Source organism: Lampris incognitus, chromosome 12 (assembly GCF_029633865.1).
Source record: "Lampris incognitus isolate fLamInc1 chromosome 12, fLamInc1.hap2, whole genome shotgun sequence".
Taxonomy (NCBI): Eukaryota; Metazoa; Chordata; class Actinopteri; order Lampriformes; family Lampridae; genus Lampris; species Lampris incognitus.
In genome coordinates this window covers 52,574,671-52,591,807 of record NC_079222.1, presented here as the reverse complement: position 1 = coordinate 52,591,807, position 17,137 = coordinate 52,574,671, and the positions used below count along the sequence as shown (strand labels likewise).

At 44.6% G+C, this 17,137-nt stretch overlaps 1 protein-coding gene across 3 annotated transcripts in view; it reads right to left on the bottom strand.

Annotated features, from left to right (window-relative positions):
- The window catches only part of chd1 (chromodomain helicase DNA binding protein 1), a 145,268-nt gene that overhangs the window by 20,218 nt on the left and 107,913 nt on the right, over positions 1 to 17,137 (bottom strand). For 2 of the 3 annotated variants that reach the window (XM_056290539.1, XM_056290541.1), the window contains exons 30-31: positions 11,245 to 11,502; positions 6,117 to 6,251 (exon numbers count right to left, since the gene is read on the bottom strand). In XM_056290539.1, the coding sequence (XP_056146514.1) occupies positions 6,117 to 6,251; positions 11,245 to 11,502 (393 nt within the window). The remainder of the gene's footprint in view (positions 1 to 6,116; positions 6,252 to 11,244; positions 11,503 to 17,137) is intronic. The other variant, XM_056290540.1, reaches the window with a different exon arrangement.

Genomic DNA, 17,137 nt, shown 5'->3' with positions numbered 1-17,137 from the left:
AGCCATATCTGAGACTGACCAATAAAAGAAAAAGATTAAGATGGGCAAAAGAACACAGACATTGGACAGAGGAAGACTGGAAAAAAGTGTTGTGGACGGATGAATCCAAGTTTGAGGTGTTTGGATCACAAAGAAGAACGTTTGTGAGACGCAGAACAAATGAAAAGATGCTGGAAGAATGCCTGACGCCATCTGTTAAGCATGGTGGAGGTAATGTGATGGTCTGGGGTTGCTTTGGTGCTGGTAAGGTGGGAGATTTGTACAGGGTAAAAGGGATTCTGAATAAGGAAGGCTATCACTCCATTTTGCAACGCCATGCCATACCCAGTGGACAGCGCTTGATTGGAGCCAATTTCATCCTACAACAGGACAATGACCCTAAACACACCTCTAAATTGTGCAAGAACTATTTAGAGCAGAAGCAGGCAGCTGGTATTCTATCGGTAATGGAGTGGCCAGCGCAGTCACCAGATCTGAACCCCATTGAGCTGTTGTGGGAGCAGCATGACCGTATGGTACGCAAGAAGTGCCCATCCAACCAATCCAACTTGTGGGAGCTGCTTCTGGAAGCGTGGGGTGCAATTTCTCCAGATTACCTCAACAAATTAACAGCTAGAATGCCAAAGGTCTGCAATGCTGTAATTGCTGCAAATGGAGGATTCTTTGACGAAAGCAAAGTTTGATGTAAAAAAAATCTTATTTCAAATACAAATCATTATTTCTAACCTTGTCAATGTCTTGACTCTATTTTCTATTCATTTCACAACATATGGTGGTGAATAAGTGTGACTTTTCATGGAAAACACAAAATTGTTTGGGTGATCCCAAACTTTTGAACGGTAGTGTATGTGTCCTGGTTGCTGCACTAGCGCCTCCTCTGGTTGATCGGGGTGCCTGTTCAGGGGGGGACTTGGGAGAATAGTGTGATCCTCCCACACGCTACATCCCCCTGGTGAAACTCCTCACTGTCAGGTGGAAAGAAGTGGCTGGTGACTCCATGTGTGTTGGAGGAGACAGGTGGTAGTCTACAGCGCTCTCCGAACTGGCAGAAGGGGTGGAACAGCGAGTGGGACAGCTTGGAAGAGTCGAGTAATTGGCCGGATACACCCATGCATCTATCCATTGTCTTAACCGCTTATCCTGCTCTCAGGATCACGGGGAGAACATGCAAACTCCACACAGAGGATGACCCGGGATGATCCACCAAGGTTGGACTACCCCGGGGCTCAAATCCAGCACCTTCTTGCTGTGAGGTGACTGCGCTAACCACTGCACCACCATGCCGCCAGGCCAGATACAATTAGGGAGAAATAAATAAAATAATAATAATAATAATTTAACTCTAAAAAGAGTGTTGTCATGACTGCTAAAACCAAGGTGGAGCAGAACATTTTCCTTCATTCTTTATGGCAGACCAAGTGCTAAAAGTGGTGAACAATGTAAGATATCTGGGTCACATCATCAGGAATGATCTGTGTGATGATGACAATGTGCAGCGCCAGTGTTGCAAACTGTATGCACAAGCCAATATGCTGGCATGCAAATTTCATATTTGTATAGATGTTAAAAGAGCCCTTTGTAGAGCCTACTGTACTCCACGCTATACTGCTCACTTGTGATGCAGTTATAGTAAAGCAAAAATTAGAAAGCTTCAGGTGGCATCTAATGATGCATTCAGAATTTTGCTCAAGCTCCCAAGATGGACAAGTGCAAGTCATGTTCGTACTTTTCATGCTGTGTTGAGGAATTCTATGTAAAAATTGATGTCGATTAATTGACTCAAAAAATGTAATCATAATGGCCTTAACTGAGTCTACACTGACAAACACCAGTAGGCAGCCCGCAAGAGCCAAATGTCTGGCCTGAGCCGACCCACAGGCACTAACGCACCTGTCATAACATTTGAAATAAAGTGCGCAACATGTGAAATAAAGTGCATGCTGTTCTACTTTATTTTGACCTCACCCCACACTTGACCTACAGCATAGAACGCACGTAGACGTTAAAGACATAAGACGTGTACTGCGCACTCTCTCTCCTCGACTAGACAGCACCTCTCATCAGCTAGGCTGTCATCTAAGCGAACTAGTGCAGTGCTGGTTCGGATGTAATGCCCCCTCTGACCACAATGTGCGTTGCACTGGCAGACGGACGCAGTTTGTCGGGTCGCCAGACACACAGACAGACAGACAGACAGACTTTCTGTCTGTCTGTCTAACTACAATGGAAAGAATCTCTTTGAAAGAGATTCTTTCCACTTTTTCTCCACCATCAGCAGCAGTTTATCCAATTTGTTTGCACAGTGAGCACACAGTGGAGAGAAATATCGCCGGCAGTGCCAACACACAAGCACTCTGGAGTGCTTTCCTCTTCTGTGTCTCCCCGCTTGTCCAAGGGCCACAACTCCTTTCACCACAATGTCCACTAATTCCAAGGTAGGAGCAAGAAAAGTTGAGAATAAATCCAGAGTAGATTCCCCTATGTTGAGGATTTCTTTCATGAAAACTGTCCGTTTACTGTCGCCAGAAACATCAAAATAAACAAGCATGCAAAACAGGGCACACAAGGGTGTCCGTGTAGCGTAGCAATCTATTCCGTTGCATACCAACACGAGGATCGGCGGTTTCAATCCTTATGTTACCTTTGGCTTGGTAGGGCATCCCTACAGACACAATTGGCCGTGTCTGGTGTCCGGGTGGCGTGGCGGTCTATTCCGTTGTCTACCAACAGAGGGATTGTCGGTTCGAATCCCTGTGTTAGCTCCGGCTTGATCGGGCGTCTCTACAAACACAATTGACTGTGTCTACGGGTGGGAAGCCAGATGTGGGAATGTGTCCTGCACTAGTGCCTCCTCTGGTTGGTTGGGGCATCTGTTCGAGGGGGAGGGAGAACTGGGGGGAATAGTGTGATCCTCCTACGCACTACGTCCCCCTGGTGAAACTCCTCGCTGTTAGATGAAAAGAAGCGATTGGCGACTCCACATGTATCGGAGGAGACGTGGTAGTCTGCAGCCCTCCCCGGATCGGCAGAGGGGGTGGCGCAACGACTGGGATGGCTCAGAAGAGTGGAGTAATTGGCCGGATACAATTGGGGAGAAAAGGGGGAAAATAAAAAAAACAAAACAAAAAAACAAAAAACAAAAACAAAACAGTGCACACTATGCACACTAGAGCGCCTGGGTAGTGTAGCGGTCTATTCCGTTACCTACCAACATGGGGATCGGCGGTTTGAATCCTCGGCTTGATCGGGTGTCCCTACAAACACAATTGGCCGTGTCTGTGGGCGGGAAGCTGGATGTGGGTATGTGTCCTGGTCGCTGCACTAGTGCCTCCTCTGGTCAGTTGGGGCGCCTGCTCAGGGGGGAGGGGGAGGGGGAGCTGGGTGGAATAGTGTGATCCTCCCACGTGCTATGTCCCCCTGCTGAAACTCCTCACTGTCAGGTGGAAAGAAGCGGCTGGTGACTCCACGTGTGTTGGAGGAGACAGGTGGTAGTCTGCAGCGCTCTCCGAACTGGCAGAAGGGGTGTAACAGCGAGTGGGACAGCTTGGAAGAGTCGAGTAATTGGCCGGATACATCCAGGCATCTATCCATTGTCTTAACCGCTTATCCTGCTCTCAGGATCACGGGGATGCTGGAGCCTATCCCAGCAGTCATTGGGCGGCAGGCGGGGAGACACCCTGGACAGGCCGCCAGGCCATCACAGGACCGACACACACACACACACACACACACACACTCATTCATTCCTAGCGACAATTAGTACCGCCAATTCACCTGACTTACATGTTTTTGGACTGTGGGAGGAAACCGGAGCTCCCGGAGGAAACCCACGCAGACACGGGGAGAACATGCAAACTCCACACAGAGGACGACCCGGGATGATCCACCAAGGTTGGACTACTCCGGGGCTCAAACCCAGGACCTTCTTGCTGTGAGGTGACTGCGCTAACCACTGCATCACCGTGCCGCCAGGCCAGATACAATTAGGGAGAAATAAATAAGATAATAATTTAACTCTAAAAAGAGTGTTGTCATGACTGCTAAAACCAAGGAGGAGCAGAACATTTTCCTTCATTCTTTATGGCGGATGGGCAGAGGGGGTGGAGCAGCGACCAGGATGGCTTGGAAGAGTGGGGCAATTGGCTGGATACAATTGGGGAGAAAAACGGGGGGGGGGGGCAGTGCACACTAACTCCCTGATCCAGCCATATGCAACTTAGTTGTTGACTTAGTTGATGAATGAACCTGGTGCAGATATGTAAAAGTGATAAGAAAGAGGAAAAAACATCTTTCATTTCATGTGGTCTCTAATATTGCCTAAATGTGACATGTGGATCTCATTAGGTTCGAATTGTCTTTTCGGTGCTTGAAAACTGGCAAAATAGCTTCTTCCATCTGCGGCTCGGTTCTGTGGACCACAGGCGCTGTGGGACAATACTGCTAATATTGCTCTGCAACTCCGTTTAAGCAAAGAACAGCGTCACTTCACTGGACACTACGAGTTTTATTGTTTTCTATAAGGAAGCTGACTGACACTCACTCAAATGCTTTCCACAGTTCTGAGTTTGTTGGTCATGGATCACACCTCTAAACAACTTTTTTCTTTTCCTAGGGATTTTCAAACGCTTTGTGGTATGAATTGTAGGTAATGTTTAATTTCGCTACAATCCTAGCCCTCATGGGCATGGGGCATGATCCTGCTGAAAAAAAACAACCACAAATATAGGTTCGTGCCATGAAGAGATGCATCTACATGGTAATGATGTTCAGACATCCTATTGTAGTCAAATGTTGCTCCCCTTTTCTTGAAAGTGGAGCAACTGCCAGTCACCATAGCCAACCACCAGTGATAAGGAGGCCTTGCGATACAGGTGTGGAGATGCAGGGTTGTTGATACCATCTTCCTGGCATCATTATGAAAGAGGAAAAACAGTGATCTATTTTGGCTTAGCACTATCTTGCGATACACCTGTATCGCAAGATAGTGTTCTGTTATCCATTAGGACAACAGTCCAGCAGTAAAGATGAGCTACTTCCTCCACACAGGGTTAGGGAGAAACCCTGGGTACCTGCCACTGTGATGGTGACCATAAGCATGTTTGGTCTGCAGGGTATCAAGGGAGTGCACTCTGAGATCAGGGTGTGTACTTAAGTATCTATGCTTTGTGCGTCTGGTCATGAACATATTAAAGTGTGACAATACTGTAAGAGATTTTTGTCTTGCTCCTCACTTATTGTCGGAGTGGAATTAAATAATTGCCATGATGAGTTTGGATTCCTTCACTAGTATTCAGCACTGATGTTTCACATATTGTTGACCACTTGTACACCAGCTCTACATGTTTCAGCTTTCTTTTAACTCTTTCTTTTCTTTTCTTTTTTTCTTCTTTTTTTGTGGCTTTTCCCCTGTTTTTCTTCCCAATTGCACTTGGCCAATCACCCCACTCTTCCGAGCCTTCCCAGTCACTGCCCCACCCCCTCTGCCAATCCGGGGAGGGCTGCAGACTACCACGTCTCCTCCGATACACGTGGAGTCACCAGCCACTTCTTTTCACCTGACAGTGAGGATTTTCACCAGGGGCACGTAGCGCGTGTGAGATCACACTATTCCACCCAGTTCCCCCTTCCCTCCGAACAGGCACCCTGACCAACCAGAGGCTCTAGTGCAGCGACCAGGACATACACCCACATCCGGCTTCCCACCCACAGACACAGCCAATTGGGTCTGTAGGGATGCCCGACCAAGTTGGAGGTAACACGGGATTCGAGCCAGCGATCCCCGTGTTTATAGGCAACGGAATAGACCACTACGTTACCCGGATGTCCGGTTTGAACTGTTTTTTAAGTGAGCTGCTTCGAAACACTGGCCGTTGGCTGTATGGTCTCAAGATGGTGGACCTTTCCAGTAACACCTCTGGCGCTGCTGAGCATGTAAAAAACAGCTAAAGAGCAACATGAAAACCAACTCTCCCGTTGTTCTGCTTAACATTTCACCTACATATGATTACATTTCCACTTAATTCTGTAATGTCAATAACCAAGCTACTTCAGGCCAGTATAATGTAATTATTGCCCATATCCATGGTAGGACGTTTCTGAAGTTGTCTAGGACCTACCACACTGAAGGTCTTCTGGTCGAGTTCTTCCAGATCCTCAGAGATGGGCATATTCTCTCCACCTGTTGTCGTATGGAGTGCGGAGTCTGAGAGTTTCTTTGTTTTTTCTCGTACCTCGGCCTTCGCTTCAACCTGCTATAAAAGACATGACAGCAACTTAAATCAACATAAAAACATAACTTTCTTTTGTGTTGTCTTAGCAGCCCTCAAATGAACTGTTTCCTCTACTGTCCTGGTACCATCCCGAAGTCAATTTTTACATCCTGAAGTTGTAACCAGCAGTTTTTTGTTGTAAACCACTTGCATTACTACAAATACTTAATCAATGACTCATGATAGACCACTGCAATAAAATTCATAAAACTAGTTTTTTCACTTTTGTAACAGTTTACAAAAAACAAAATATGGGTAAATTATGAGCAGGCATTTCCCAAATGCATTCCAAAACCCTCAGTACTAGAAATGTGAAGATCACACTATGCTGTCAAACTTGGATGGGATTGGTTGTGTTGCTGTAAAGGGTTGTGTAGTAAGGTTGTGTAGTTAGGGTCTAGGGCTGTCCAAATTGGCCAAAAATGACATTCGACTATTCCTTCTAAAAAAACACATAGGTTCAAATGATTTGAATATATTTTTGTGCATTATGTCCAGAAAAGAGCAAACCAATACGAGAGACATAACTACTTGTATAGGTATATTTATTTCAACGTAAATGACCAAGACCATCATTTTGATGGCTTTGGATTTTCAATGTTTTATTAACTTGGTGAAAAAAAAAGATACAGACCTGCCGCTCCCTGAATGCTCCTAAAATTACATATATTTGCATTAAAATGAGTTTTAGATCAAACGCACATAAACAGTTATGATCAAATCTACCTGAAACCACCATGAGCGGTCAACATGACCACTCGTAATTTGTGTGTGATGGTGTGCGTCATGTCAGTATTTATGACGTGTGTTGGTAGCGTCATGTCAGTATTTATGACGTGTGTTGGTGGTGTCATGCCAGTATTTATGACGTGTGTTGGTGGCGTCATGTCAGTATTTATGACATGTGTTGGTGGTCTCATGTCAGTATTTATGACGTGTGTGGGTGGCGTCATGTCAGTATTTATGACGTGTGTTGGTGGTCTCATGTCAGTATTTATGACATGTGTTGGTGGCGTCATGTCAGTATTTATGACGTGTGTTGGTGGCGTCATGTCAGTATTTATGACGTGTGTGGGTGGCGTCATGTCAGTATTTATGACATGTGTTGGTGGCGTCATGTCAGTATTTATGACGTGTGTTGGTGGCGTCATGTCAGTATTTATGACGTGTGTTGGTGGCGTCATGTCAGTATTTATGATGTGTGTTGGTGGTCTCATGTCAGTATTTATGACGTGTGTTGGTGGTGTCATGCCAGTATTTATGACGTGTGTTGGTGGCATCATGTCAGTATTTATGACGTGTGTTGGTGGCATCATGTCAGTATTTATGATGTGTGTTGGTGGCATCATGTCAGTATTTATGACGTGTGTGGGTGGCGTCATGTCAGTATTTATGACATGTGTTGGTGGTCTCATGTCAGTATTTATGACGTGTGTTGGTGGCGTCATGTCAGTATTTATGACGTGTGTTGGTGGCATCATGTCAGTATTTATGATGTGTGTTGGTGGCATCATGTCAGTATTTATGACGTGTGTGGGTGGCGTCATGTCAGTATTTATGATGTGTGTTGGTGGCGTCATGTCAGTATTTATGACGTGTGTTGTCACATCATTTCCTTTGTGAAGTTCGTTGCTGTGTCCTAGAAACACACTAGCATCCTCCAGTGCAGACAAACAGTTCTAAAGTTGATGTGTGATTATTTCCAACATGTCTGGGTACAGACGCCGTTACAGACACACCATGACTACCACCGAGGCCTTGCAGTATTTACAGGCGTTGGAAAGCGGCCATTTTAAATTGCTTGAAAACAGTATTAAACTTGTTAACATGTTAATTTTGGTGTCAGTGAGTTTCTTAACAGACACACTAACATACTATGTAATGCATTAATACAGGGGTCCCCAATAGGCGGCCCGCGGCGGGTTGATTTATGGTCCGCGAGAATTTTTGGAGAAATGCCAGAAGGAAGAATTTTTTTTATTTCCCTACCAAATAAACAAATAAATAAATAAATAAATAAACCTTTCACCTTTTTTTGGGAAATAAAAAAGTGTTTCTTCCTTCTGGTATTTCTACACATTTTGTTTGGGAACACTATTCCAAACATAATTTCAGCAATCAATCCAACAAGAAATGCTACCTTGTAACTATCAGTTCCACCCCGCATTTCCCCTTGTGGGCTAGTCCAGCCAACCTCACTTGCGTATCGACACCAAAACAAACTAACGAACAACATGCTGCTGGAGGTTGAGTGGCCCGTGGTTTTAAAAGTGGCCCTAAAAGTGGCCCGCTATGAAAAGTAATTGGGGACCCCTGCATTAATACCTCAGCTGGGTGTTTATCTTGCCACAATATAGAGTTTGTTCTAGGAGGTTTCTAGTAGGTTTTAAGTTAAACTGTATATTGTGTCAAGATAAATACCCAAATGAGATATTAATGCATTACATATGTTAGTATGTCTGTTATGCAAGTAACTGACACCAAAATTAACATTTTAACCACTACACTACTCTTTTTAAACAATTTTAAGTTCTGGTCGTTGTTTGGGACTGTTTCAATATTTATTTTCAACTCTTGTTTTACATGTCACGTGTTACAGGCCTTGTTGCCTTTGTTAGATTAGCAATATGTGTTTTCTGTTCTGTTTTTCAGGTCATATTTTCACTTTTTCAGTTTGGCTATTCAAGTTTGACCATGTCTCTCTGAAGTTTACATTGTTTAAAAACAGTATTAAAGTTGTGAAAATGTTAATTTTGGTGTCAGTTAGTTTCTTAACAAACATACTAACATATGTAATGCATTAATATCTCAACTGGGTATTTATCTTTAAACAATATAGAGTTTAAACACCGGCCGTCATTTTGACGGCCCACAGTGGTTTTAGGTAGGAGTGAGGTCCCGCTCATTCTGGTGTTAAAACATACCTACACATCACAAAACAAAATAATAAATAATGTCCTACACCGTAAAACTTCATTTAAAGACCATATAGACCTCTGTCTCTGTCTGTCTCTCTCTGTGTCTGTCTGTCTCTTTCTCTGTCTGTCTCCATGTCTCTGTCTTCATCGTGGTTGGTGTTGGAGTGAGAAATGAGAACGTGCTGTCTGTCTCTCAGGGTGAGATGAATGATTCATAATTGACGTTTTATTCGACAGACTAATTTTTATACAAATGATTATAATGTTCCTACTGCTTTAAATAAACAGTTTGAGGCCATGCTCATTTGGGTGCATATTTGAGAGATGTGCCCTCAGGTTACTAGTGGTGGAATGGTAAACTAACTGTAGCTTAACTTGCATACGACTTTATCTCAAGGTTCCACAATTTTTCAGTTTTCTGACCAAAATCTGAAGTTCTTTCCAAACAGGGCTTTTTAGACTGTTCAGAGTGAAAATCACTCTCTCTGCAGCCGAGCTGGGTTGTGAACTCTCTGCCATCTTTACCACACGGTTGTTGAAGTATTCACTCGTTTCAGCTTGACCTACGTTTCATTTTCAACCAATGAAAGTGACGTTGTGTGACTCCTGTCCGTCATGCACCGTATTTGTTCAGTGCAGCGGCCAAGGCTCTCACGAGAATTCACAAGGCAGACAGCCACGGTAGTGCTACTTTTTTCATAAACGAAGATTAATTTTCACACTCGAATGTGTGTGTTTTTTTAATCAATTTGAATATATATTCGAATTTGTAATATTCATTGACAGCCCTATTGGGGTCCTACCAGTTTCAAGTTGGTTACTTTTCAAATAATTAATATCTGAAAAATCACAGATTTCCCAGCTTTTATAAGAAAAATACAATTTTTTAATGACCAGGCCACATACCCATATCTGGCTTCCCACCCGCAGACACGGCCAATTGTGTCTGTAGGGATGCCTGACTAAGCCGCAGGAAACACGGGGATTCGAACCAGCGATCTCCGTGTTGGTAGGCAACGGAATAGAGTTACCCGGATGCCCTTACATAACATTTTTTAATCACACAGGATCTTAGTAGTAACCTAGCCTGCAGTACACAGCAACTAACCTTGCTAGTGGCTGGATGTGAGCATGGAGCAACCTGCAGAGGTGCTTGGCCTCATGTTCTGTGATGAAAATGAAAATGTGTCCATGTTTTGTCATGGCTCTCTGCATCCAGAGATTATTGGGCTTTACAGACAACGCAACACTAATGTGGGAGCTTTGGGAGCCTAGATTGAAAGTATTTCCAAAAAGTTAGCACTAGTGACAACCTCTTGTGTGATATGTTTATTGATAGATCATTCCGGTTCAAAACGTTTTTTTTCTTCAATCCCCCCCCCCCACCTTTTTCTCCCCAACTGTATCTGGTCAATTACCCCGCTCTTTTTGAGCCAACCCGGTCGCTGCGCCACCCCCTCTCTGCTGATCCAGGGGGCGCCCCGACTGACCAGAGGAGGCGCTAGTGCAGCGATCAAGACAAATACCTACATCCGACTTCCCAACCGCAGACATGGCCAATTGTGTCTGTAGGGACGCCTGACCAAGCCGGAGGTAACACGGGGATTTGAACTGGTGATCCCGTGTTGGCAGGCAACGGAGCGGTTTTAAACTTTGACACCATGATGTATTCAAGCGAACTGAGACTAAGCTCTGGCAACAAAAATGATTACTGCAACCACCACAGGTGTGCATTTAACCAATATCACGAGAATGCTTTGTGCATCTAAAATGTCAAACACGTCAACCCTGTATTTTCTCAAACTCCAATTAATGCCTTGCGCACTTAAATTAAGTATTTTACAGGCAAATCGTCAATTACATGGAAACAAGCTGATTAGACAATCCACGACTGATAGCAAATATATCAGTTCTTCTTATTCTATCGTCTGGTTTATAGAATTAAGATTTTAGTACTTATGCAGGAATATTTTAATCCAGAATCTTGCCATGTTTTTTTTGGTATCTGCCCTGGGATGACAGGATGCACTTAATTTTCAAGCCCTGCAGAGTCTTACTTGATCAATGACGTCCTCTTCTTTATGAAATGGCTCAAGAGGCTTCACGTCTTTCTTCTCTTTTGGTTCCTTTTTCTCTTTTACATCTCTACTTTCCTCTTTTTTTTCCTTTTTGCACTCTTTCTTGATTTCCCTTTCTTTGACTTCTCTGTCCTCTGGTATTAACAGCGGCACGTCCGGACTGGGCTCCTCGTCCTCCTTCAGCATTGCTCTGTCTGTTCTGGCTCTTCTGGGTGGCAGCTTCACTGGTGCCACCTCCTGATAAGAAGAAAGCATGGTACAAACCGAGTGATAAGTAAGTGACAGTATTTTAACATTTTTCATCGTGAGATGTATCAACAAAGAACAGACAAATCATGTCTCATACATATACACATTAGGGGTTTCACAGAATGGTCAACTTTCAAAACCACTAGTGGACACTGCATGGTTTTAGATTAATGGTTCATCTGTGATCTTCGCACTGTACCATAATAAAGCACTGGTAATGCATCTGCAGCAGATATGCAGCTGGGGGCACTGTGGTTCCAATATAGATTTGTTGGAACAATCATTTTCTGTTATTTATTTATTTTTTATATTTTAGGGTCTTTAGAGAAGGAAAGATTCCCGCTATCTCTGTTTCAGTTTAACTAGTGACGGGCAGCTGTTGAAAACACGAACAAGACCGTGGCGTCCTCCTAAAAGCCTTTAATTTTACTTTAATCAGTTTTAAATACACACTCATCTGTGTTTAATATACACGCTAACCACTAACGTAAGTTAAACTGTACTCAGCAAGACTCGTTCACCTTTTGTAACTTCCTTATAATGTGGCAAACAACCACAGCTGTATCTTATACCGTTATCCTCAATGGGAAAGCGACCCATATTCAATCATTTAACCTGTAACGTTATGCCAAATTCCTCATTGCTAGCATGCTAGCTAGCATGATATAATATAATATGCATGCTAGCTAGCATGATATAATATAGCAGCTAGCATGCTAGCTAGCAGCTATAGTCATTTGTTTTTCCCCACATTAAATGTGAATGCTTCTTGTTGGCAAGACTTTAATTTAAATAATGGAGGACAAAAAGGACCAGATTAATATTAAACTGTATTGAACATTCAATTTAAGATAAGGCTTTTAGGTTTTTCAACAGCTGTCATCACCACGACAACCACAGATGCACTCAGCTGAAGGTCACCAGAACATGGTCATTAGTTAAACCGAAACACTTGAAAGAAAGCAGTCGCATTGTTACTGCAGTCGAACTGTCCAGCTCAAACAAGCTTGCTGGGGGTATAGTCCGATCAAATTGTAACTCACCTGTAAACAGCCTCTCAGAGCCAATCGAGGACACTGCTATTTCATCTACCCCAGGCTGGTCCTGCTTACATTAGTTAACCCTTTACTGGTTGTGTATGAGACCTTTTTGATGAGAACTGATCGTTGTTATTGAATGAAAAAAATATGATCCATCTCACCCAATTAATCAACTACTTTTTGGGAGTAGCTGACGACTAGCAAAATGCAGCAGTCACGAATACCCTAATACACACATAGCTACAAATTTCTGGGGGTTGCTCTCAACAACAAACTGCTTTGAAACTCATGTTGCTTCCACATCAAAGAAGGTCAAACAAGGACTTTTTTTCCTGAGGAAAATGTATATATTTAACGTGTCCTCCCAGATGATGACTCTCTTTTATAAAAGTTTTATTGAAACCGTTTTAATGTATTGTATTGTTGCTTGGTTTGGTAATTTGACTCTGGCCAATAAAAAAAGGCTTGATATCAAATGGGCTAATAAGATTTCTGGGAGAAGTCAAGCCCAGCTTACCAACCTTTACAACAGGAAGGTGTTCAGAAAGGCTACTTCCCTTCTGGAGTGCCAAGGTCACCCCCTTCCGCCAGAGTTTGAGCCGTTACCCTCAGGTTGTCAGTTGAGGATGCCCTGTATTAGGACTAAGAGATACAAGGCTTCCTTTGTCCCCACTGCCATTCAGTTGCTAAATGGTAGATAGCCTACATCTGTTGCCTGCAGATCGCTTGTTTCCATGGACTTCATATTTGAACTCCTTTAGTTGGCTGGGATGAGAGTCAACACCTCCAAGTCGGAGGTCAAGGTTCCCCACTGGAAAAGGGTGGATTGCTCCCTCCGGGTTGGGGATGATTTGTTACATCAAGTGAAGGAGTTCAAGTATCTCAAGTATCTCTTGTTCACGAGTGAGGGTAGGATGGAGCGGGAGATTGATAGGCGGATTGGTGCAGCATCAGCTGTAATGCGGATGCTGTACCAGACTGTTGTGGTGAAGAGGGAGCTGAGCCAGAAGGCAAAGCTCTCAATTCACCAGTCAATCTACGTTCCAACCCTCACCTATGGTCATGAGCTTTGGGTAGTGACCGAAAGGGTGAGAATGTGGATACAAGTGGCTGAAATAAGTTTCCTCCATAGGGTGTCTGTCTCAGCCTTAGAGATACGGCAAGGAGCTCAGACATCCGGAGGGAGTTTGGAGTAGAGCCGCTGCTCCTTCGCGTCGAAAGGAGCCAGTTGAGGTGGTTCGGGCAACTGATTAGGATGCCTCCTGGGTGCCTTAGGTTTACCGGGCACAGCCAACTGGGAAGAGACCCCGGGGTAGACCCAGAACTTGCTGGAGGGACTACATTTCCAATCTTGCCTAGGAACGTCTTGGGGTCCCCCAGGAGAAGCTGGAGAGCGTTGCTGGGGAGAGGGACGTCTGGAGTGCCCTACTTAGCTTGCTGCCACTGCGGCCCAACCCCGGAGAAGCAGCGGATGAATGAATGAATTGTTCTCCTTTCCCACTATGTCCTGTTGTTTTTTTTTGTTGTCCATCAGTGATGTGTCAATTCTGCCTTGGTGCTTGTATTTTTGTTTTGTGTGAGAGTTTTATACATACTGGCTGCAAACCAATTTTCCTGTAAAGGACAATGCCGATACTTTGACTTTGATACATACATATACAAATATGCACATACACATACCACCCACATGGGATAAGAGGAGAGTTTTTATGCTTTCCTCATTCTTGGGTCCTCCACCATAGGCTTGAGAGTTTGGGGGTTCTCCACAATATGTTGGAAATATCCTGTTCAGTGCTATGTTTTCATGGTTATTTATATGTTAGTTTCAAGTTTATTTACAAGTGTAGGTCATGCACTCTTCTACAGCCGTCAGGAACTTTTAAACCTCAGAATGGATTACGCACTTCCCTCTACGATCACGGACAATTTCCCCATCAATATTATCTGCTCACCAGTCTCGCAGTGGAAACGCTGCCCTCATCGGCAATGTAAACAGAGGAGGGGGAAACGAGGTGGGCTACATGCTAAGCTAAGTAGCGTTTCCTTCAAAGTTCCCCTCCCCAGCATCTTCATGGCTAATGTCCGATCTTAGCTAACAAAATGGACGAGATAAGACTCAGGCTGTCCTCTCAGAAAAGGCTGGAGAACTGCTGTCTGCTGATGTTTACGGAGACTTGGCTCAAGAGCAACCTAGCCGAGTCGGCAGTCGAGCTAGCGGGCCACACAGCCTTCCATGCCGACAGGACAGCTGACTCTGGCAAGATCCGTGGAGGAGTTTTTTGAGTATTTATGTCAATAAGTCTTGGTGCAAAAATATAAAAGTCGTTGAAAAGCATTGCTCTGCTGATCTTGAGCTCCTTATGATTCAGTGCAGGCCTTTTTACCTACCTAGGGAGCTCACGGCCATAACCATCACCACGGTATACACCCCCCCCACATGTTAATGCTAAGGTAGCATTTTGCACATTCAGCCACCCATGGCTCTCATCTAGCCATTAATGAACAGACATCTGCCATACTATCCTACATTAACTTTTGCACCGAGAGTGTCACAAAAAAAAAAAAAAATCAATCTGCGCCTTTCCAAACCAGAAACCCTGGATGACCAGTGAGGTCCAGCAGCTGCTGAAAGTCCAGCGTGCAGCGTTCAAGTCAGGTAACTGCAAGACCTACAGCGCAGCCAGATCCAACCTCAAAAAGGGCATCAGAACAGCCAAACATAAATATTACCTATGACTAGAGGACCACTTTCACAATAACTCCGATCCCCGGCGAATGTTGCAAGGCATTCAGTCAATCAGACTACAAAAGCTCCAATAGTGGTCCCACTGTCCATGATGCCTCCCTGCCAGATGAGCTAAATCATTTCTACGCCCGCTTCGACAAGAACAATACTGACCTAGTAACAAAAATCTCCAGCCACCCAGAAAACCAGGTACTCACTCTATCGATTGCAGAGGTCAGAGAATCACTGCGCAGAGTGAACACACAGAAGGTTGCTGGACCGGACGGCATACTGGGTCGGGTCCTTCGGGAATGCGTCGACCAGCAGGCTGAGGTCTTCACAACTATATTTAATCTCTCACTGTCCCAATCCTTAGTCTCGGCATGCTTTAAGACCACCTCTATCATTCCTGTCCATCAGTAATCAACAACCACATGTCTGAATGACTACTGACCCATAGCACTCACCCCCATTGCGATGAAGTGCTTTGAGAGACTGGTTCTGGCTCACATCAAAAACATTACCCCCCCCCCCCACACACACACACACATTCGACCAACATCAGTTCGCCAACCATCCCACAAGGTCTACGGAGGATGCCATTGCCACTGCCCTGCACTTTGCTCTGACCCACCTTGAACTTAACAACACATACATCCGGATGCTGTTTATAGATTATAGCTCTGCCTTCAACACTATGATCCCCGCCAAACTAACCACCAAACTCCTCTCCCTTGGCCTCAACCCTTCCCTCTGTAACTGGACCCTAGAATTCCTGACCAACAGACCTCAGTCTGTTAGGTTAGGTGACCACACCTCCTCCACTCTGACCCTCAGCACAGGTGCCCATCAAGGCTGTGTTTTGAGCCCCCTCCTTTTCTCCCTCTTTACCTACGACTGACTGCCAACTCACCCTTCAAATGTAATAGTTAAGTTTGCGGACGACACCAGTCATTGCCCGTATCAACAATGACGAGACAGCCTACAGGGACAAGATTCAGCACCTCACATCACGGTGCACTACCAACAATCTTGTTCTCAATGTGCAGAAGACGAAGGAGCTGATTGTGGACAGGAGGTCTAGAAGCTGCAACCACTCCCCCATACACATCAATGGGGTGGAAGTGGAGCGTGTCTCCAGCTTTAAATTCCTTGGAGTCCACATCAGCGAGGAACTTTCCTGGACATCAAACACCCAGGCCCTTGTGAAAAAGGCCCAACAATGCCTGCATTTCCTAAGGAGGCTGAGGAGCGCCCGTCTAGCCACAAAAATTCTCACCAACTTCTATCACTGCACCATAGAGCATCCCAACCAGCTGCATCTCAGTGTGGTATGGCAAGTGCACATCAGTAGACCAGAAAGCTCTGCAGTGGGTTGCCAAGGTGGCCCAGCATATCATCGGTACTGAGCTCCCAGCCATAAAAGACATTGATCACAAACACTGCCTTCGAAGGGGTCTCAGCAACAGCAGAGATCCCACCCACTCCAACCATGGACTGTTCTCCCCAATGCGCTCTGGGAGGCGCTACAGGAGCCTCACAGCCCACACTACCAGGCTCAAAAACAGCTTCTTACCTGTCGCCCACCTGAACCTGGCTACCCACTGAATGTCTGTGGATATTTTTACATATTTTATACTCATGCTCTTTTTTAAACTTATTTTTAGCTTTTGGTCTTCATATGTGAATATCGTATACTGTGTTTGCTATGTTTGTCCATGTCTGTCTTGCAGCCTTGATTTCATTTTGAACATGTGCCTGCACATTGTTTTTAATGACAACAAATTAAAATGAATTGAATATCTTAGCTGTTCCTAGAAAGGTACTCTTCTGGACAGAGATCTCAGATGTTACTCCT